This window comes from Akebia trifoliata, chromosome 4 (assembly GCF_017979445.1).
Source record: "Akebia trifoliata isolate Shusen 1 chromosome 4, ASM1797944v1, whole genome shotgun sequence".
In the NCBI taxonomy this organism is placed as follows: Eukaryota; Viridiplantae; Streptophyta; class Magnoliopsida; order Ranunculales; family Lardizabalaceae; genus Akebia; species Akebia trifoliata.
Genome location: NC_141378.1, coordinates 5,295,254 through 5,317,327, shown reverse-complemented (window position 1 = coordinate 5,317,327; position 22,074 = coordinate 5,295,254). Strand labels below are relative to the sequence as shown.

At 35.0% G+C, this 22,074-nt stretch overlaps 2 protein-coding genes across 6 annotated transcripts; both read right to left on the bottom strand.

The window, feature by feature from the left end:
* Positions 1-339: 339 nt before the first annotated feature.
* LOC147403229 (GRIP/coiled-coil protein) lies at positions 340-2,612 on the bottom strand. The gene is made up of 2 exons (XM_086438734.1): positions 2,390-2,612; positions 340-613 (listed from the first exon to the last, which is right to left on the bottom strand). The coding sequence occupies exons 1-2, from the start codon at positions 2,537-2,539 to the stop codon at positions 548-550; spliced, it is 216 nt and encodes a 71-aa protein (XP_086294860.1). The 5' UTR covers positions 2,540-2,612; the 3' UTR covers positions 340-547.
* A 1,646-nt stretch (positions 2,613-4,258) lies between these two features.
* LOC147403228 (uncharacterized) lies at positions 4,259-21,771 on the bottom strand. 5 transcript variants are annotated; one of them, XM_086438729.1, is made up of 11 exons: positions 21,362-21,770; positions 19,325-19,844; positions 14,439-14,589; positions 13,915-14,025; positions 12,771-13,173; positions 11,171-11,287; positions 9,088-9,369; positions 8,262-8,331; positions 6,832-7,004; positions 5,134-5,200; positions 4,259-4,604 (listed from the first exon to the last, which is right to left on the bottom strand). In XM_086438729.1, exons 1-11 carry the CDS (start codon positions 21,527-21,529, stop codon positions 4,456-4,458), a joined length of 2,211 nt encoding a protein of 736 aa, XP_086294855.1. In that variant the 5' UTR covers positions 21,530-21,770; the 3' UTR covers positions 4,259-4,455. The 5 variants fall into 5 exon arrangements, with proteins under 5 accessions (XP_086294855.1, XP_086294854.1, XP_086294857.1 ...); XM_086438728.1 differs by having other exon boundaries at positions 6,832-7,007; positions 21,362-21,769; XM_086438731.1 differs by lacking the exon at positions 9,088-9,369 and having other exon boundaries at positions 21,362-21,771.
* Between the last annotated feature and the right edge of the window lie 303 nt (positions 21,772-22,074).

Here is a 22,074-nt window from a genome sequence, read left to right as displayed (position 1 = left end):
TAACAGCGGCAGATGAAAAAGAATCCCATACTATTTGCGCATCCCCCCCACCAATAAATTTAAAAAAGAAGAGAGAAATTCTATTGCCAAACCAACTTTTGCTAAGAGCACCCCAATTCATATGTAATCATCAAAGAATTAGCACACAACTTGAGGTAGAATTAGTAAAAGTTTGTGTGGCAGTAGAAGCTCTCAAAGAGAAAAAAAACCCCTTCAATCAATGGACAATGTCGTATATGTCTCATCATTCTTTGTGAATAGACGGCATAGCATTTGTATGTAATTTACTCGTCTAATTGCTTTAATATACCAAACACAGTAAAATCCATGACTAGAAGATTGTAGCAAAATTACTAGGAAGTTCCATAATAGTTAAATTCAAAGAACCATCTTGTTTTTACACAACTTCAAACCTGTTTCCAATTTATTTCTATCATAAGTAAAAAACCAAGACCACAAATCATATGGAAACACTACATATTCACTGCGCACAAGGGAAACAGAAACAGTCTCCATGGTGACGTGGAGAAACTTCAATATGTTTCAGTTACCCCAAGAAATCATCACCACCAGGCTTCTTCACCAGAATCTGATTGTATTCTGGCCTTGATGTCTGCAATAATTCACAGATGCATAAGAACTTTAAAATCACTGAAGACAAAACTAAAACTCATAACAAGATTTCTGGCATCATTCATTAGGAAAAAAAATGGGTATTTTGAGGCAACCTTCCGGGTTATGGTGAAATTTATAGATACACCCACCAAGCCTTCAAACTGATGACGTAACCTGTTGCCTTCGCCTTTTGGTCTTCCATGAGACTCACAAAAAAATGATAGAAAAAGTCCTCATCTTTAATATCTTGCGGTCTTGCCAAAAATCCGTGATTTTTCTTTCTTTCTTCTTTTGATAGGTTTATGTGTGAGTGGGATTTTGATCTCAGGTATGTGGCAAGGTACTAAGTTTTGGTTTCAGTGTCCATTTCAATTAGACTATCAATGGAATGCCTTAGAATGTTTTGGTCGAGACTGTCTTGTTTTTCCTCCTAAGTTGAAACGAGATTTTAAACCTTGATAGTACCTGCTATGGAAATATGTGAAGGGTATATTTCATTTCTTATTGTGACTTCAATGAGTTCATATATGATAAAAAATGAGACGGTCTTCGAAAATTCAGATCAATATTACACCTTTCTCCTTTTGAATAGGCGCCATATTTTAGACAACTATGATGGATGTTACATTGGTTTATTGAAGGCTAAATTAAGAAACCATACAACTTCTTAGGATTGAATTCTATCACGCATACAAATGTTCTTAGAGCAACTCTAACACACTCTGGCTCGGGCTATGTATCATCTCCCAACTACTATTTTACAAAACTAGAGCCCTTCAAAAGCACTCCAACACACTCAGGTCAGGGCTCTCTACTTTGAAATGTTTTGGAGAGAGAGAAAGTGGGAGAGGCAAAAGAAGAGAGTGAGTCTCTCTCTACCTATTGACGGTAAAAAATGATGGCAGTTGTAACACATTTCACCGTAGCTAAATTTTTAGAGAATCATTTTGGCTGGTACGGTTGAAGTGAAGACCTCTTAAATAGGCAAAATGACTCTCCACAATAAAATGCCTAGTAGATATGCCTATTAGCGTTGGAGTTTCTCTTAGTTACTATTTAACTAGGATTGGTGTTGTGGTTCGTGGAGCCTGATATTACTAGTCAACAAGGAGGTACTGTAAAACCCTAGTTAAGTTTCCTGGGGTATTTATATTTCTCGTTCTTGGTGAAAGATTGTAATCTGTAACTATATGTTTTCTCTTTATAGTGAAATCGTTGTGATCTATGGACGTACCTCAATCTTGAGAGAACCAGGTAAAATCTATGCGTTCTTTTGTGTGATTGCATCTTGTCTTGTGTTTGTTTTTTCGATTCATTTTCTTGGTTCAATTGCACCTATTTTCTTAATAATTGGAACTTTGCCATGCGTAACATATAGTCTATGATCAACCAATAGACTATCCGTCTTGGCATCTCTTTGTAAGACCACGCAAAGATATCCATGCGTTATGTTAGAAGCTTGATTAAATAAGCCAATCTCTCTCATTTTTGTAAGTTGTGTGCTAATGACAATGTCACAATGGGATGGTTTTCAATTGATATTTCACTGAACCACTGCTGCCATTAGATATAGATAAAAAAAATCCCTTGATCCACACCATAAATAGTAAAATTGGACATTAAACAAGTTTTTAATCTCTTAGATCAAACCACCTTTCAAAAGTCAGACAATAACATAACAATTAAAGAGGAAAAAAAAAAAAAAGAAACCTAGAATTCTATGAAATAAAGATGAAGAAAACGAAATATTAAGAGGATGAGAGAAATAATTTACCAGATCTTTAAAGATGAGAAAGACGACGAGGAAGAAGAGAACAAAGAGGATCTCGAACTCGGCTAGTCGGACGAACGAGAATACAGCGTCCACAGCTCGAGAGAACACTGAATCCTTCTTACCACGATGTCCCACTCGTCCTCCTCGCATGTTTAAACGATTTAGATTCAACTCTTACTCGACCACAAATCATCGACAGATCACGATTCAGAACATGGAGATAATATATAAATACCAAGGACTGGGGTAGGGATTTCTCTCTAAATACCCCTAAAATTTGGCGGTAATTTGATAACCCCTTAGTATTTTAATTTTTTTCTAAATACCCTCACCCACTTTAAAGTACTTAAAAAAACCCATTCGATCAATTTTGATGATTACGAAGGACATATTCATCATAAGTGAAGAGCTGACCTTTGGAAAGATTTTTGTAAAATATGTAAACTCAATATATCAGCTTCACAAAACAAACATTGGGATCAAATTTTAATCTTAAAAAAAGAGTAATCGTTTGAAGACGGCTCCCCAGATCAACTCTGATGAATTAAAATAAGACACTCTAAAGCCATCTATGAATTAGTCCAATTGAATCACCTGAAAACGTGTCCAGTCCTCCAATTTTTAGACTTATTTTTTTGAAATTTTGGCTAAGTTTACCAGAAACAATTTCTTCGTTCCTTCTTTTCCCCTTATAATGATCACTCTTAAAATAGGTCGAGATTGGTTCGGAATGACTACTCATATCCACTTTTTTATTTGAATTCGACTTAATCCTATTACTTAAAATCATATCCAAATCATTTTGCTTTCAATATATCCACATATGAATTTGACCCAATTGAATTAATTGATTTCAATCTCTTGTTAATATATTATTCGATTCTAGACAGATATAGGGATGGATGTATGTCCAACCCAAGTCAAGGGACATCAACTCATATTTTAATTCAAATATATACTTTAACCTAATTTTGAATTTGGATCACTCAAATTTCAGATAAAATCCAACTTATTTTAAAGCCCTAAGCATCTATTAATACGGAATGACAAAAAAAATTATTTTTAAATATGAAAATACATATTTCAATTTATGTTGAAAACAGGGTTTGATTCCTCTAGTCCGGTTCATCAAGTCGGATCAGATTGGCAAATCCAAACTAGACTCAATGGACCCCAATACGATGAGGGAAAAAAAAAAAACAGGTTTTAAAACCATGCCAGCACCATCTCAAGAATCTGAAACAAAGGGTGTGGTGGGCAGTCAGAGCTTCATTTCATCCAGAAAGTATCACCTGTGCGTGCAAAATTGGCATTGAATCTAAACGGTTCAAGCATGAGGTAAGCTCGATCTTTACCTGCAATGTCATACATGATGTACATTCATGAAATCACCATGAATCCAAATGATACAAATGCTTGGCAGTACAGCCAAGAATTAACCCCACACGGGCAGTCTCATCTTTGGTTCCTGGCCATTGATTTTGGACCACTGTTCATAACTTTATGACAATTAGGAGCATTTTAATCGTGATATTTCAACATCCACATAAAAACTAATGGTTGAACAGTCAAAATTGATGACCCTAAGCATCATTATTGAAACCTATATGTCTATAAGATTACCGAAGATCAAATTGCTATTAAAACATAAGAGTCGTGATTTTCTGACTCCTCCCCTTATGTGGCATGGGCTAGAACCATGAATTTTTTTCACTCGGGATACACAACTGTACATCCCCATAAGTATATACAGTTGTGTATCCCGAGGAAAGAAATCTATGGTTCTAGCACACATGCCTTGTCAGGGGGCGTATGGGGGCATGTCAGAGGGGGTGTCAGAAAATCATTATTCAAACATAAAAGCGGAGATAAAATAAAAATAAAAATCCATAAACCTTCAAATGAATTATCTCAGGAGTAATAGGTCTATGCATGTTATAGTAAAAACTATGTTGTTTTGACTGTTGATAGCTTCACTAGTATAGAGGGCTGAAGGAAGAAAATTTAGAGCTGAAGTCTGAAGGAACCCGAATCGAAGCTGTTATTATTGCTTCGGACAATGGAAACTACTGGGATTGGATTTCCATGCTGCGTAATTTGCTCAACATGTATGCTGCAGCTGACTCCCTCGCTTCACGGGGATCAGCCCGTGGGTCCCCACCACCTGAACACTCGAAGTCCCCACCTTGCACTGTCACATTGGCATTGAATCCTCCTACAAAAAAAGGGTTTAACACACTGCATCAGTTTGATCTGCAAAGGTTTTACACCAAATTGCAAGTTAAGGTGTGATCAATTGAGATGGGATCTCAGGGTAGCAAAGAACAATTCACTCCTCTAAAAATGTTAATTGCAAAGTAAATAGGGATCACAACCCAAAACAGAGGTTTCAAGCAATCTAAGGTATACTATTCAGTGGGTTCTGCCTAGGAAATGTGAAAAATCAACAAAATCAGGCGATTGTGGCCATGCATTCCAATGATCACAAAAGCATGGGCAATAACTGATTAAACTAATGCCTTTTTTCTTTTTCTTTTTTTTTTTAATAACCAAAAATTTATTAAAAGCGGACAAGGAATCGTCGAGAAGAAATCCACGAGAAAGAAAACAAAAGCAAAAAAAGAAACAAGACAGAAGGATATTTCCATGCCACAAGAAAACTACTACACAGTCAACAGGCCAATATTATGGCCCATCAACCACTTAAATTTCCTCGACCAGAAATGAGTGTTCATCAAACTTACCATTTGAAGGCAACACATTGTATGTTGGTAGCATCCAGTTGTTTGCAGAACATATTTCATCCAATTCCTGTAGAACAAGCAAGACATCACTCTCTTCAGTAGACCCAAAAGAAAAAGATGTGTTTGCAACAAATTTATTCCAAGTATTACAAAAAAAATAAATGTGCATAGCGATAGTGATGAAGCCACAGCCATGGACAAGGCTCATCCAAATTCTCAAACCCCAACCAAGAGATAGAAGGGAAGGGATGGATGGTCAGGCTTACAACAGTCCAGCATGTCTAGTTAATTGGGTATATTGTTATTATTATTATTTTCGTTCTATTAAAATGGTGTTTCATTTTATTTTTTTGAGATTATAGTTTCTAGGTTCTTCTGCAGAATTTTATAAGACGAGAAATCGATGATTTTCATTACCAGGTTTTCCTGCTGTCTTCTTTTATATAAGAGAGAACATGTGGCCCAACTTTAAGGTTGGTTTAGCATTTACATGTTTTCTGTTGCATTTTCCTTAACAATGTTAAGTGGTGCCAAAACACATTAATTCTGATTGTGTGGTTTGTATGCAAAATGGTGTAGGACGAAGACTCAGATTTGTCTACTAAGGATCATTGAGATTAGGTAATTAATATGCTACACCGCAACGTTAAGTGGATCCAAAACACATTAATTCTGATTTTGTGGTTTGTAAATGGTGTAGGATGAAGAATGGGCTGCGAGAATCCAAAGACTCAGATTTGTCTACTAGGGATCATTGAGATTAGGAGATAGATATGCTATACTGCAAGTTGACGAGCTTGAGTAGACCATCAGGTGATCATAGAGAATTATTAGGACAGTAACCTACAATACAAGACTGCAATTCGTAGGTAGCATCAAGGAATAGATTAAGGATAAGGACCATTTGTGGGTAGATATGTTGGGATGACATGTGTATGTTGGTTGGTGCAAATATCTTTTCAAAAATTGACCAAATTAGGTAGCATCAAGTAACGAATAAATTGAGCAATGCAAGGAAGACGATGTTAAAAACATGAGGGATTAATGAATTGCTAGTATGTCATTGTGTTATCCAATGCACCTAGTACATTAACAAGCAGATGTCCAAAGACAAATCTTCTGATGTAGCAATTTAGATGACTAACATACTATATTTTAACATTTACTGCCTTTTGGTCTTCTTAAAAGCATCATTCCATACATCTCTTAATATGAGCCCATGCAATTGTTACATAGATCATCTATAAATGACCATCAGGGAAATGACATGTATACAAGGTGTCAAGGAAAGACGCCTCATTTACTGGGTCCTTCTTAGGAGTTATCCAATGCCAAAATCAGAGACCTTTTTCCTATACCAACTTGATATTAACAAAAATAGGATAGATCAAGAAACTATTATCAGCTAATTATGTTGATTTTCCAACTGAGAGATCTCCTAGGTGAGCCTCAGATACTTGTAGGTCTTGACCTCCACACGTGTCATACTTCCTAATACTCAATCTATTGACACTGCACATCATATACCCGGTGCATAGATTTCCTTGGAACAACTGGTAGCTAATCTCTACATTTGGGTTACAATAGTTACATTGTAAATTATAATAAAAATATTGAAGGAAAGAAAATTGTTTACTTTGACAAAAAGATAAATTAGCATTAAAAAAAAACCATGCCATCAGATATCATGGGACTTGCCTGACATGGATTTCGTAAATTGAGAATGGCCTCCGATAATTTCTTCCTCTTGGTATACTGTGGTGAGCATTCTTGTCTATGATGTAGATGTTTCTCTTTGTGAGTTTGGTCTACTATGGACCACTGATCGTTGCAAGCCTCTATTATGCATTCGATCTTTAAAATCAAGTCATCTTCTACAAAATATTAAGGAAAACATATTATTGTTAGTCTACAAACCAAATATGTGAACAATACCAAGCCTCTTGCCATTGGATGTCATGACGAGGTGTGAGCATGTGACTTGCAGAGGCTCGAGCATGGTTTAAAAATCTCATTTTAGTGTACCGAAGCCCATATAACTCGGTAATAAGTTGACCAATTCCTTAAAACATAAATAGCAAAATTGAAGGTACTTGACCAACTTCAAAAAATGAAAGTACGAATAATAGGAGACTATTTTTTTTATAGGTGCAAGATTTTATAAGAGAGACAAAGCAAATGCAAAAAGTGATCAACAAGAAACACCCCCCCCCCCCCCTCTCCCCCAAGAGTCCCTTTCTCCCACCATCTTCTGCTTTAGCCACTTGGATAACTAGGAATAGTCATGCTAGTACATGTCACACTGGCTTCTTAACCAATGAATTGATATTCTGCATAAGACAGAACAAACATTTTATGCCTGCAAAGGTTTTTGTCCATAAAGACCAAAGTTTTATCCTACAAGTACTGTACACACAGAATAGCTATGATAGTGACGCAGACTCGTAAAAATTGCAGAATCCTAAGATGCCTAACAGTGTAAGGTATTTGTCAGTTTTTCATACCTTTAGACCACTTCTATTAAGCAAAATTTTCTGTTACTCCTGAATGGATGAGTCAATCAATTAAATATTATATATTTGGCAACTACAATCCAAAGGATGATCCAATAATTGAAATGCCTAGGTTGACAAATTAGACTGAATGTTGTGCATTTTATTGCATGTAAGGTCATCAACATTTATGTTTTTTCCCATAAGAGAATGTCAAAATATTACGTTATTAAAATTGTTTCTAGTCACCTTTGATCATGGTTTAAAGTATCGTACAGTTTTGGAATGTTTCAGCCGAGAACAGACTGAAACATTGATGTTTCGTAAATATTTGCCTCCAGATATTTTGGAATGTCAATGGATATTTCTGTCAAAAGACAGTCTTGGATTTTCTCCTAACCAAAACATTGCCTCGAGACAAGATTTTAAACCTTGCCTCTAATTGCTGTAAAATACACCCTGTTGCATCAATCAATATCCTACTAGAACTAAAACTGACCCAAATCATAGAACCTTCTTTAAATTTCCCTTTCTAAAACGGATAATCTATATCATGTATGTTTATATATAGCATTTCAGAGCATGCAACAAAAAGATGAAACTAAAATTAAGGTGTATCAACATAATAGATGATACCAGATAATATTGTTTGAAGGTTTTTCTCGCATCGTGCAATCTCATCCTGTAGGTGGCGTTGCTGAGAAGACTGCAAGCAAAGGAAACTTTTTCATTATAAAGGTGAACCCAACCAAAATGTCTATAGTACAAGATGCAGGGATCAGGACCCACCATTCAATGGGTCCCATATTCAAAATTCCAAATTTTGTTTAGGGTCGGACATGGATGTGTCCTATCCGACCCAAATATCTGTTTATCTGATTTAATACCGTAAATTCACAATAAGATATATGAATAACCCAAATTTAAAGTTCTTCCATCATCTTCACAATTGAGGTATATATATCCAACTCGGATATCCACTTGAAATTTGGTACAAGTAGAATACAGATATCCTTTAAATTTTTGGATAAATAATCGGATATGGATATCCTAAGCAAAATTACATAACAAATTGGAAACGGGTATCCAAATGTAGAGTTGGATAAGGATACGCATGTATACTTCATCCAACCCACACCTGACCCATTGCCAGCCCTAATCATAAGCATTCAATCCACAACATTCTATTGGATGGTGAAAGAAAACTGCATAATCAAGAAGCACGTCTTGCAGATCGGACGTTTGTGATCAACTGATTCGCATAGTCCTTTACCATAGACATCTAACAGTGGAACCATGAGATGGTGGGTCCCCAAACACTGTATGGGCACTAGGCTTCCTGATATTCCATTTATAAATGGCAGTCACAGTTTGTATTACTCCACAATAGACTAACCTACAGCACAACCTCTTGTAACAGTCCAAGTAGCCCAAACTACATTATAATCAGAAAAGTACAAACCAATTCATCACGTTTCCTCCAAAGAACTTTCAAGGCAGCTTGTGACAATTCTTTCCCCTTTGAAGCCATTATTGCCTGTGTTTTGTCAGGAGTCTGAGAATTGGACCAGAAAGGAACCAGAGGATGACATCCGGTGAGCATACCATCTTGATCCGACTGACATCCGGTGAGCATACCATCTTGATCCGAAGAGCCAATGTTGCGCAGATCCTTTTCACAAGCCAACTTTGGACTAGTGCTATCATTATTGGACGGCATCATGACCAAGTCAGCCTTCCCTGCCTGCGAAACCCATAAATGGTTTTCACTTGGGGGCGTGTAAGTGAGCTAACTTATATTTTAATTATTTCCAAAAGAATCTCTAGGGGGCCTACACAAACACAACCATAGTTTGATCGAAACTGGATTTTAGGAGGTCAATAAGATATTAGAAGTGTGATCAAAGGTATATATGTCCACAGCAATACAATGGCCTGGGATGTGTGGGTTGTCCCCCATGATTGCATAGCCCTCATCCTCTAGGACTGATTGGTTTTGAGTCTAAAAGGGAATTCTATAAAACTGAGGGACTTTCCCGCTCCCACCCATGCAATTGAACCCCATCATAAAGCCAAGATAGAGAGGGGAAGCCATCCTTCACTGGTGCAGGTATGGTCAAAGTTGGAAAACTCCATCAATAGGGAAACTAGCTAAAAAGATAAATTATTTGTTAAATAAATTGTTCTTATGGTCTCGATATTGGCTATGTTAGGGCCTGGTTTTGGTTATTATGGATTAGCTGGAAAAAAAAAACCAACAATTCAGGGCATAATTAATGTATTGAGAAATGGCAAAAGAAATCCACCAAGAAGAGGAATGAGATTCTCCTCAATGCATACTCCTGTTGAACTTGCCCAAGAAACAATCAGACCCCGATCCCAAGGGGTCACCCTTATGTACAAAAACATAATTTGAAGAAGAATATGGTATTTCCTCAGAGAAAGTGACATCCTTAGAGATGTCTCTTAATATTTTGTAGTTAGCTAGAGAGTAGAGAATATTTTTTCCACATACTAAATGGGTAGATAATGATATAGCAATTGTTCAGCAGTGCTTTTAAAGGTGAGCGAAGCTTAAAAATTCCTTGAGGTGTAAGGAAAAATGTAAAAACTATTGAAGCATACTCACGCTAAGAGGCGTCCAAAAGGTGTACACCTCACACATTATTTTATTTTTATTCAAAAATATACATATATCTTAAAAATACCTTGAGGTGTAAGGAAAAATGTAAAAATTGTTGAGGCATACTTATGCTAAAAGGCGTCCAAAAGGTGTACACCTCACACATTATTTTATTTTTATTTATATATATATTAGTTGTATTTTTTGTTTTCTTCCTAGTCTCTTCTTTTATTGTTTACCAAGTATAATAGTAGCTTATCCACCCGGTTTTAACCAAGTTCTAGATCCCTTAGTCTAGGATCTAGATGCAGTCTACCAGGAACCACCAAGAAGATTTTACCCAATAAATAAGAATATGATATAAAATAGTAAAATATGCAAATAGAGTTGTTCAATAGTTCGATTCATAAATAATTTTGTGTAGTATTTATTACGAAAAGCAGTGTGTAGTTATATTTTTACAAGAAGTGTATAAAATATTCATTTCTAACTAAAATATGAAATAATAATATTTTGTGTTGTTATTAATGTAGGAGACTAACAGTTGGAATTCAATCATTTGGATTTGAAACTTGAAATTTGGAAACATGAGATGACTACTATAATATTTTTTTTATCAATAATAGTGATTCATAAAAGTAATATTATTTGTTTAAAATTCCATGCATGTGAGGCTTACACCTTGCCTCACAACTTAGTGTCTGAAAATATTAATTTGACTAAGGAGGGTACCCACAGAAATTTGGTTATAGAAATTCTTTTATTTACTTATTTCCTTTCCCTTGGATAATTATCTTCAATGTTGTACTTATTATAATATTGAAAATTTGGTACCTAGAGTTTTTGCATCAAGTACTTCACATGGGCATGGGAATAATAACAAAACTGGAATAACAACAAAAGATTTACACTGTTTCAGCACCTTCATTTCAGTGAGCAAAGCATGAGAGGCTTCTAGCAAATGACAACTTTTTCTCTCAACGACCCCATTTTCTTTAGGAGAATGTACATAAGTTGAGTGAGGTAGAACACCATTTTCCTGCAAACGTAATTGAAAATTTCCCTCATAGTATTCACACAATCACACCAATTTGAGTTATAAATTTTTATCAAACTGAGCTCGGTCATTCCATGAAAAGCTTGAAAAATGTCAACAATCTTATCCCTAAACTCGACAAATATAACAAGTAAAATCGAGAATTCTCATAAAAGAAGACATAAAATAATGAAATCTATTAAGGGAAGCATATGGTGCAAGTCCCAAGCATCCAAATGACAAGTTGCAAATTGACAACAGCCAATCCCAAATCTTTGGTCAGAGCCTCAAAGGTTTAAAATGGTAATCATCATCAATGTTATCAAAAGCGTTAGGTGCACCTAGGCGACCAGTGGCCAGGGGGTCACCTCACCTAGGATCGCTTTTGGTTGGCTAAGCTTCTTCTTTTTTTTCCTGAAAATGTGTGGTATCTGACAGTTTTATATTCTATTATTTTTTTCCACTAAGCAAGCAGGGGATTAGTGGTCAATGATGCAGTTGGGTTCAACAAGGTTTAAACCTAGGTCGTGGGATCGACACTCTGCATGTCTTACCAACTTAACAAAGTTGGTAACATAGCCAAGTTACCAACACTCCACACGCCTTCATATTTTACTATAATCTTGTATAATAAAATAAAATGACATACTTTTATAACTGAATTCTTTTATTGCAGGGGCTTTAGCCTTTTAGAAATTATTTTGTACTACAACTTCTGAAAAAAATTGTAAATGATATATTTATTTTTTTTAATTTTGAGTATTTGTTTTTATAGATTTTTATTAAAGGTCTATAAAAAGAAGAAAATAACCAAGATACCCTTAATATTAAAAAAAAAAAAAAAAGGGGGGGATTAGAATGGTTTGAATTTTAAAAAATAAAAATTCACATAAAATCAAGTATTTTAGGGTGTGTTGATTTTCAAAAGGGGTAGTATAAAGGTTTGTTTCTTGTATAAGGGTTCATTATTTGCCTTCTGGATTGTTTCTTATTTTGATTTTAAGCTTTGTTGTTGTTGTTATGCAGGGGGGCGGTCAAGGTGTCTCGTTGGCTTGCCTAAGCCTTCACATTTCGTCGCTTAGGCCCTCGCCTTTTGGCGCCTTTGTATTTCAGCACCTAATGGAGCACAACAGTAGGAAAGGCAATATGGCCTCACATCACAACACCTAGACAAGCACCTTTGATAACACTGATCATCATGCATAGGGAGCTCTTTCATTTAAGCATTTTCTCCAAAAAATATCCACAAGGTTCACACACGTAAAATAGTTGAAAATACATGATGATGTCTAAAGCAAATCAATCATTTGTTACCAAATGGGATTTCAAGTTGAATTATGACTTACTTAAAGGAACTAAACCATAAATACTGAGAATTGCAGTTGAAGATAGTACACACAAATCACTAACAGCTTTTGATTAGGGTTCTAACCCAGAAAAAAAAAAAAAAAAAACCTTAACAAAATATGGATAGTGGAAACAATACCTCATCTTTGCCACAAGTTTTGGTAATACTTAAATCACCCGTAAGGGGCTTTATCTTTTCCGCAACATGATCGACTGAAACCAGATTCTGAGTAGCTTTGCTTTTGTCCTCAATCATGGGGCAAACTATGGCCGGATCACCCTCAACCAAAGTGTCAGAGCTACAGAAAGTTTTTGGCAAATCACTCATAAAACATTCACCATTTTCTTTGGGGTTCACTGTTCCATTTATAATGTTGCTTGTCTTGTTGTCCAAAACATCTGCAGTTTGGCGAGTCCCATCAGATCTATCAATGTTTTCATTAACTTCTTTCTTGTTACGTTTTTCTGTGCATGGAGAACACTCTGTGTCTGTACTTCCCTGTCCCTCCCATAGAAGTTGTAAACTATGTGGGAGTGTTTCCCTGTGGAGAAACCTTGTCATTTCTTAAAGCAAGGATGAAAAGAAAACAAAGTATTCAATTCTATAGCATTTTTGTATCATGATTATTTTATAATAATATATATATATTTAAAGTTTACAAAGAAACAAATTTATAAGCTAAAGTTAAATTCTTTAACCAATGGAGGGACACAGAACAAATACTATGCTCATGGAACAAACTCAATGACACAATCACTAGCCTATATTAAAACAGCTGCTGGATGGAAATATGTCAGGATATAGGACTATTAGCCTCATTTAATGTGTATGGTTTTGAGGTATAATCAGACTTAGAGTTAACAAGCATCCAGATTGATGACACAATATGCTTCACAAACTAAATGGGATACATGATTCTGCCATTATCGATACTTTTGCAAGAATCCCTCCTCTCCCTCGGGGAAAAAACGTGTACCCTTAAAATCCTCCTGGAGTTCTCATGGAAACACCATATGAGGGTACAATACCCAAATTGAACGAAGGAACAAGATTCATCCAGCTGGCCCCAAATTTTTGGGATAATGCTTTGATGATGATGTAATAAAAATAAAATATTAACTACATAGACATCCACATGGGATTCAAAGGTTGAGGAAAGGTCACAATACCCATATACATTGATTGTAACAACCCCATGCAACAAAAAATCACCACTTCTTTAATAAATAATAAATAAAACATAGACAGAAAAAGATATTTTTTTTAAATAAAGAATTATTACCTTGAAAGCCAGTCTGCCAATATCTCAGCATAGGGTAGCAAATGGAAATACTCTACGAAAGGAGACACTGTGCAATTGGCAGAAATCTTCTTCACCAAGGGGCCTTTCAAGCTTCAAAATAGAAATTGGGATAGTGTTTCACCAAATAAGTACTAAAATGTCGCAACTAGTTGACAAGGCATAAAACATAACATGCAAGTGCATTAATATGAGATGGACCAATTTAAATACGGGTGATGGTTATTTGACAATGCAAAACAGGCATAAAATTTGGTGCTCCCTTCTCCATCCACAACTAACATGACTAACACCCAAGGACTGGATTTTTCAATACATGGTCATTTGTAGAACATCTCCTTAACCCAAAAAGACACATCCAATTTACTATACTGATTTTACAAACTATCAGGAGCATTCATCAAGTCCTTCGGAATCAACGTGTCTGAAACCACTGCATCTGACACCAAAAACATCTCCATGTCCAGAACACAGTAAATCATCAGAATAACTAATAATAACCAAACCTGTTAATAGCATCGGCTATGGGGACAGCAATGATGTCCTCCTCGACCGGTTTTGTGCACTTCATTAAATAAACACGAGTAGCTGTCTTCTCTTCACTTAAGGAGTAAACGACATGGCTTTCCAAAACCATAAGATCTGTCTGATCAATGCCTGCTCCATACATACAAATAATATTCCACATTCAGAAACTCCTCCAGAAAAAGTTAAAAGAAAAGGGAATAAATTACTAAAGCTCTGCATGCTACTAAGTTTTTTCAGATGTGACAGTAATATGGTGTACGGGTAACAAATCAAGTTATATTTTTTTTTATTCTTTGCATTGAACCTTGTCATGGATATTATTCAAGTTGCGTGTTTTTTTCTCCTTCCATGGAATCATGTTTATGTAAAGATACCAATAATCCAATTATGGGGTCCTTAAAATACAAACAACTTCAGAGTGACATGAGACAACTCAACATCACAAGAATTTCATGTGGATGATTAAACTATTTTAGTGTGACATTCAACAATTATGGAAAGGTGGTTCCGAGCACATTTATGAAAATTTAAGCATACATTAGACAGATCACCTAAAAATGCTTTCCAAAAATGCGGTAATGAGGTGTGCATAATCAATCAGTTCTAAACCTAAGAGATTTAACATGACTAGATGTTTTTGTTTAATGCTCTGATGGTTGTGATGTTGTCTTGTTGTGTCATGTTTTCCCAATCCTTCGCACTATACTGTTTATCTATGTAGGGTGGTCTTATCGACCTCCTTTCTTTTGATTATATAATCTTTTATATTCATTAAAAAATAAAAAATAAAAATGTTAGGCACTCCATATAGTTGGAGAGTGGTTTCCAGGTACATGGAGAGGAGTGAACTCCAGGTTATGGGACAAGGTAACTCAAGTGATGCAAGAGAATCTGTCACTTGATGCAACCGCAACACCAAAGCTAAGTCCCTGTCAAAAGATAGGGGCCTAAAGAAATGAAAGAAAAAAATGTCAAAAGGAGTTTCCAACGCGTATGATAATTTATTTTTATTTTTTAGTAAATTACATTAGTACTATACATAGTAATATCTGAATTTATTATTTCTTAGAAAAAATATTATAGTTTTTGTGTTTGGGAAAGTTTCAAATATCTATTAGCAAGTGGAGAATTATTATGAAATAACGTTAAATATTTTCTATTTCGTTTAGGAAAGGTTACCACCTGAATATATAATGAAGGCATGTACATCATACTTTACCTGGTTGAAGAGAATAGAATGAGTGAAAATTGTATTAGACATTATTGTCATTGTAAGCTTGAAAGGGTGAGACATTTTTTTATCAATTAATGTGACTCCAATCACACAGACATAGATTTCGTTGATTTGATTCCTAGTGTTGTGCCACTAAGTCCGACTCCTTTTTCCTCCCAAAACATTAAGATATTGAATTTTATCTAAAACCAAGCATCTATAGTTTGTTTGAACCAAGTTTATAGCCACTTTGAGTCTTAATTAATATTTGTTTCAAATCTATAATCTAGCACCTTATATGGTCGACTCACTCCCATAAAAAGCTGTTTATCCAAAGATGTAGAGTATTTGCTAAATCTTTGACTAACCGTTAAGTTGTTGGCTTGGCTACAACCATGAGGTGATTAAAGTAATGCTTTATGTTTTAAATGATTGAACTGTGAACCAACAAATTTGCAAACCCAATCCTATAATGTGAAGACCAAAGATACAACTTATTTTCTTGAAAAATTCGATTATATCTCTTTTTTTTTTCTTATTTTGTGTGTGTGTGTGTCTAGGGGAATGCTAGCGTCCAAGATCTAATGGGGACGTTGGCATTTTTCACCGCATTCACTTTCCACCCTTGCCAATTTTTTCGTTTAGTGAAAAAGGTAAGGGTATGTTGGTCTTTTACATAACAAATGTATTTATTATGCCCTTAATAAATGCATTTATTATGTTGGCATTGATTGCCAAAACATTCATTACAAACAAAGCATTTACATCTAAAGACTAAAATATCCTTAACATTTATTATATAAACCACTAGCATTTATCATGTAAACAAGCATTTATTATGTAAAAGACTAACATACCCTAGTCTTTTTACTAAAAGACAAAATAGCTATGGATTGGAGAATGCTAATGTCCCCATAAGGAATTGGACATTAGCATTCCCCATATATAGATATACTAGAGTTCGCTCGTGCTTAGAGTAGGGGCATCCTCTTTGGGATTAAGGGGGTAAAAGTAGAAAAAAAAAATTTATGGGGTATTATTAATTTTTTTTTTAGGTTAAGGGGTAAAAGATAAAAAACAATAAAGTGGGTTAAAGGAGTAAAAGAGGAAATATAGTGTAGTTAGAGGGGGTGAAGAGGAAAGAGAAAAAAGTGGGCCCCACAAAAATTATAATTGGATGGAAGTTTGTAGCCCCACAAAAGTGGGCCCTATAGTTGTGTTACATTACATATATATATAGGTCCCGTTTGGCAGACAAAATTTTGTCTTATATGGGTTAGAAGTCTCGGAATGGGCTGATTTTTTGTGAGCATGATCCCCTCACCATAAAGATCATCCTCACAAAAAATCAGCCTATTCCGAAACTTCTAACCCCATCAAAAGTGGTCTACAAATAAACAGTCCACGATTCTTCAACTTGTAAGCTAGGGGAGTAGAAGTTTGAAATGGACCGATTTTTTTGTGAGGATGATCTCCTCAAACTAGAGATCATCCTCGCAAAAAATCAATCCATTCCAAAACTTCTAACCCACACAGGACAAAATTTTGGCTGTCGAACATTGCCCTATATATATATATATATACACTAACGTCCAATGCTTCATTGGGACATTACCATCCTCCAAATTCCTATTTTTTAATGATGCCCTTTTGTCTTTTAGCGAACAAGGCAATAGCATTTTGTTATTTTGGATATTAAATGCTAATCTTTAAATGGAAAGACATTTATTGATGCAAGACGATGATAGGAGAAAAAATAATTGGGAAATTAGGGAATTTGGTTTAAGATTGGGTTGAGGATTTGAGTAGAATAGGGTAATGTAACTATGATCTTGCGCAAGTATAACCACAATCCCAATGAAAATGATTAAAGATTAAGGTATATTGGGTAAGGAAGAGATTAAAGGCTAAGGTTTACTGGGTAATGATTAAGGGTTGAGGTTCGTAAGTTTCAAGAATCAAGAATCAAGAAAATCAAGAACAAAGGATTAAAAGAAAATCAAGAATAGATGATTCTTGATGGATTCAAGATTTCAAGATTTCAAGAAAAATAAAAGAATAAAATAAATAAATATTAGAAGAAAAAAAATGGAAATGGATAGAAAGATAGAACCTTGGAATCGCACCAAGGGTTTCTTAGAATCACACTAAGAATGCTAGAAAACTCACTTCACTCCATTAAAGAAACTCATTATTTATTCATCAAATCTTCATTGTTCATTCATTAATTTAAAAAAAAAAAAAAAAAAACCTAATACAATCTATATAAAGAAAATAAATTTAAGAATCCTAGTCAAACTAAAATACCAAATAAATAAATCTAATTTTCGTAAATTTCTCTCTCTCCTAATAAACTTAAATAAAAGACAATAAAGTTACTAAACTGCCCCTAAATATTATACTAAGACCATGAACCAATAAAACATCAAAATAAACCCTAAAAACATAAAATTAAAGCCCTAAAACATAAATCTAAATAGAAACCAAAATCTACTCGTTAAGATTTGATGTCCCCCATCATTTATAGCATAAGCATTTAAAAATCGGAAAAGCAAAGTACCCTTACCTTTTTCAATAAAGACAACCCCTTAATATCCAAAAGACCAAAATGTCCTTGTATTTTTCATTAAAAGGTAAAACAACGAAAGGCATTATTGGAAAAATAAACTATTGGAGGATGCTAACATCCTATTCCCATATGTATGTGTGAGTGTGGGTGTGGGTGGGCGCATGCATGTGAACTAAAGATTTTCTATGTGTTTTCCTTATTCACAAGGACATCTTCAATCTCCCCATAACTTTAGCTTCTTTTCATAGCAAGCCATCATCAATGAAGAATCAACTTATTTTTCATTTATTCTAATTGACATCAAATGAACACTTACTTTTTTCCTAGATTTTTGGAATATGAATACTTGATGGTTATAGTTTCATTAATATCATGCTTAGAATTGATAAGTCAATAATTTTTTAAATGTGACACTTTTTTGGATATATGTATTTTTAATTTCATTTCATAATTTCAATATCCCATATACATAATGTTTTTTAACAATTGATAATATATATTGTATTTAGAACTTGGATCATTATATGCATTTTGTTTCTACCCATCAAAAAAGGAATACATATTTTGTTTTTGTATAACTTAGAATTTTTTAACATTAGGCTTGTCCATGTAACTTTCTTACATGTTTGAATTATGTATATAACCGAACCAATGAACCAATAAATAAATTATCTCTTGCTACCCTTAAACCAGGTTTATTCTGAGTAGTGAACTGCGAATCCCAAGCCCAAATTCGAACAGACTAAACCAGGTAGCGTAGGGAAAAACCAACCTCAATCACCATTAAATGGGGCAAGGACTATGACATAAGTTTTAAAAGGCAGTGTAACATAATGAAATAAGCTAAACCATTAAACACTTGATCTTTAGTGCCTTTCTTCTGGTAATATTCATGAGGAACTTACCATAAGTTTCTAAACAAGAAGTCATTGTATTTTAAAAACACAAAAGAAACAGAAAATTAAAAATTAAAAAAAAAAAATCATTGGCAGGCAGAAAACAAGGAACAGGAACAATTAATTAGTATACTAGATGTATCACAAAGTATCCGAAATGGATAAGATGTTAGAAAGATAGTGCACCTGTTGTTTCCTTAACAACTGAAAGTGCAAGTTGCTGCAAACCAGAGTCATCTGCACTCGGTTCATCTTCCAAAGGCCTTTTAGTGGTTCTTTTCCTTTTGTTTGTGTTTTTCTTTCCCGACATACCTTCCGATTTGATAAAATCATCGAGATTCTTCTCTATTAGCGACCAAACACCCTGAGTTATGGAGCTGTGCAGCAGATAGCAGTTCTTCTTCGCAGAATCTGTTAGAAAAACTGCGATTTTAGAGACTGGACATTCCTCCATGATCGGAACATCTCTGGATGCATCTAACCATGTAGAAATGTTGCATGCATCCAGGATCAGTTCCTCTGTGATTGAAAGCTGTTTGTTTGGGTCATACGATTCAGCATCACATCCTCCCTTGGGTTTCATATATGCCAATATACTCGGTTTGGCAATTATGGCCACCTTGCAGAAATTTTCAAAATCTAGAAACTCGAGGTGTGGAAATTGTTTCCTGTGATAGTAGTTGTAGAGCAACACAACTGCATGCATCTGAACAACTCAAACCATTTTTTAAAAAAACAAAAAAAACTGCAGTTATAATGTAGCAAAAGTGTAGTTACTTGAAGAAAAGAATAATTGATGTATCAATGTGGATTGAGGAATATGTCACCTGCCCACCTTACATAGACATTCAATAGGTATCTTGCATAGGAAATAGACACCAAAATATAAATTTAAGGCTTGCATAGGATTTCAAAACACTATTGTGCACATCTAAGTATACCCTCAAAGCTTCAAACTCGATCATGTTTGAAATACTTACGTTACAGAAGCAATTTTTTTAGAGAGCTGCTATTGGCACTCCAATTTTTGCTTATTACACCCCAATTGCTTAAATTATTTATCACACCCCACTTAAAGATTAAAACACACTCTTCAAACGTTACCAAGGTTTGGCTCAAACTATAATCTCAACATTACAAAACATTATAACACTCGTTCAAACAATTTCAATAGTTGTTTACAATTATAATTAGGCTCATATAAAATCCTAAACCTAGAAAAATAGAAATATAGCAACAACAAAAGAGAGAGAGAGAGAGAACTTCTATTGGCACCCCAACTTTTACTTATTCTCAACCATTCACTTATTTACTTTATTTTTAATTGAGGTGTAATAAGTAAAAGTTCGGGTGCCAATAACAGCTTTGAGGATAAAGAAGCTCTTTATCCTCAAAACACAAAGATTCCTCTTCTTCCAAAGCCTCGACTAAATAATATTTGGAAAGTTGTAGACTTTTTTTGGAAAGAAGTAAATTAATTGGATCTTGCTAGACTAAAATTAATAATATATGAACTCCATGGCCTATGGAAGGAGGTTAAACCCCTCGAGGTGGTCATGTCAAAGAAGTTATGTTTGTGTGTGTGCGTTCGTGTGTGTGTGTGTTTGAACAACTTCACTCCACGCAAGCTAAGAAAAATAAAATATGAGATTCCCCAATTATTCACAAAACAAAGAGCAATGTTATGTAGAAATTTCCATCGGAGGGGGTTTGTATAGGAGTTGGAAGTTGAGGGGACATATCAGATTTTATTTTTAATTGTTTGTTTAGGAAAATGACTACCTGCCAGGCCAATCCAAAATAAGACTTCAAGGATAAATCCACTATAACATTATCTGTTACAAAAGCTATTACGATAATCTGAGTTTGCAGGTTTATCCAACTTTGAATATTAGCAAACATTCACATGGAATTGCATGCAACATAGAATAAGGAAGTTACACAATCAAGGCAAAATTATCTGTTTCAAAGAAGATCTGACACCGATCATGTTCTTGACTGTTAAGAATCCTAGCAAACTCTTTTTTCTCCTTTTTTTCATATTTCAACATCGATTGAGGATTCGAGAGGTTAATCTCTCCATTTTTATGAGATTTCAAATTTGATTCTGGATTCGAGAGATTAAGATAAAATCCTCCACAGCGTGATCTGCGAACATAATCAAACACTCGCAGAGATTGCAAGAAACACAGAACAAAGGAAACACGATAGAGATAATATTACCTGTTTCGCAACGGCTAGTTGCATGCCTAGAGGCGGAGATCGATCAAGCAAAGAAGAAGTTCTAGCAGGTAACAATGGTTCAACAAGATGATCGATCAAGGCCTGAACAACATCCTCTGTGTGCATTACAGTTTCACCTTCGGAGGACGAACCAAGCTTCATGTCCATTGAAGGATCTCTCTCTCTCTCTCTCTCTCTCTCTCTCTCTGCTATTAGGGTTTCTTTAGAGAAGCAGAAATGAAAAACGACTGAAATTACGATTTCCTAGACGAGTGGATTTGTTTCAGTACATTTGCCGCCAAGTGGGAGAGAGCTCTCTCTGGCTTTTGCTCTTACAAAAGGCGCGAAGTGTGGTGTTTTGGAAGACAGGGAAGGACTGTGGTGGTGTAGTCTGAAGTTTGGGTGTAATTTTTCTACTCGTACAGAGCAGATAGAATGTCTGTACATACGAGGGTTTTTCTTACACTTGGAAATTTGATAGTGAGTGATAATGAGTCCACCTGTCTCACAAAATCTCCATGTTTGACACGTGGCGTATTATGCATTTAGAGACCTTATGTGTTGGGAGGACATATGTGTGCATTGAAGAGGGGGTCATTTGTTTCTATTCGAGGAAGATTGCAAAGATCCTTCAAGATTTACAAAATCAATTACTCCTCAAAACAGTGGGCTTTAGTGGTTTTATACGTATCTTTACTACTATAAGTCCTGTT

What these genes read in the sequence shown, in the direction of transcription:
- LOC147403229 (XM_086438734.1), bottom strand. Translation starts at nt 2,539, where the DNA reads ATGCGAGGAGGACGAGTGGGACATCGTGGTAAGAAGGATTCAGTGTTC. An exon ending in TTCTCATCTTTAAAGATCTG is followed by an intron (nt 614 to 2,389) that starts GTAAATTATTTC and finishes GAATTATTGCAG; the next exon opens with ACATCAAGGCCAGAATACAA.
- LOC147403228 (XM_086438728.1), bottom strand. Translation starts at nt 21,529, where the DNA reads ATGGACATGAAGCTTGGTTCGTCCTCCGAAGGTGAAACTGTAATGCAC. An exon ending in AACTAGCCGTTGCGAAACAG is followed by an intron (nt 19,845 to 21,361) that starts GTAATATTATCT and finishes TGAGTTGTTCAG; the next exon opens with ATGCATGCAGTTGTGTTGCT. An exon ending in CTTTGCTCACTGAAATGAAG is followed by an intron (nt 9,370 to 11,170) that starts GTGCTGAAACAG and finishes TGGGTTTCGCAG; the next exon opens with GCAGGGAAGGCTGACTTGGT.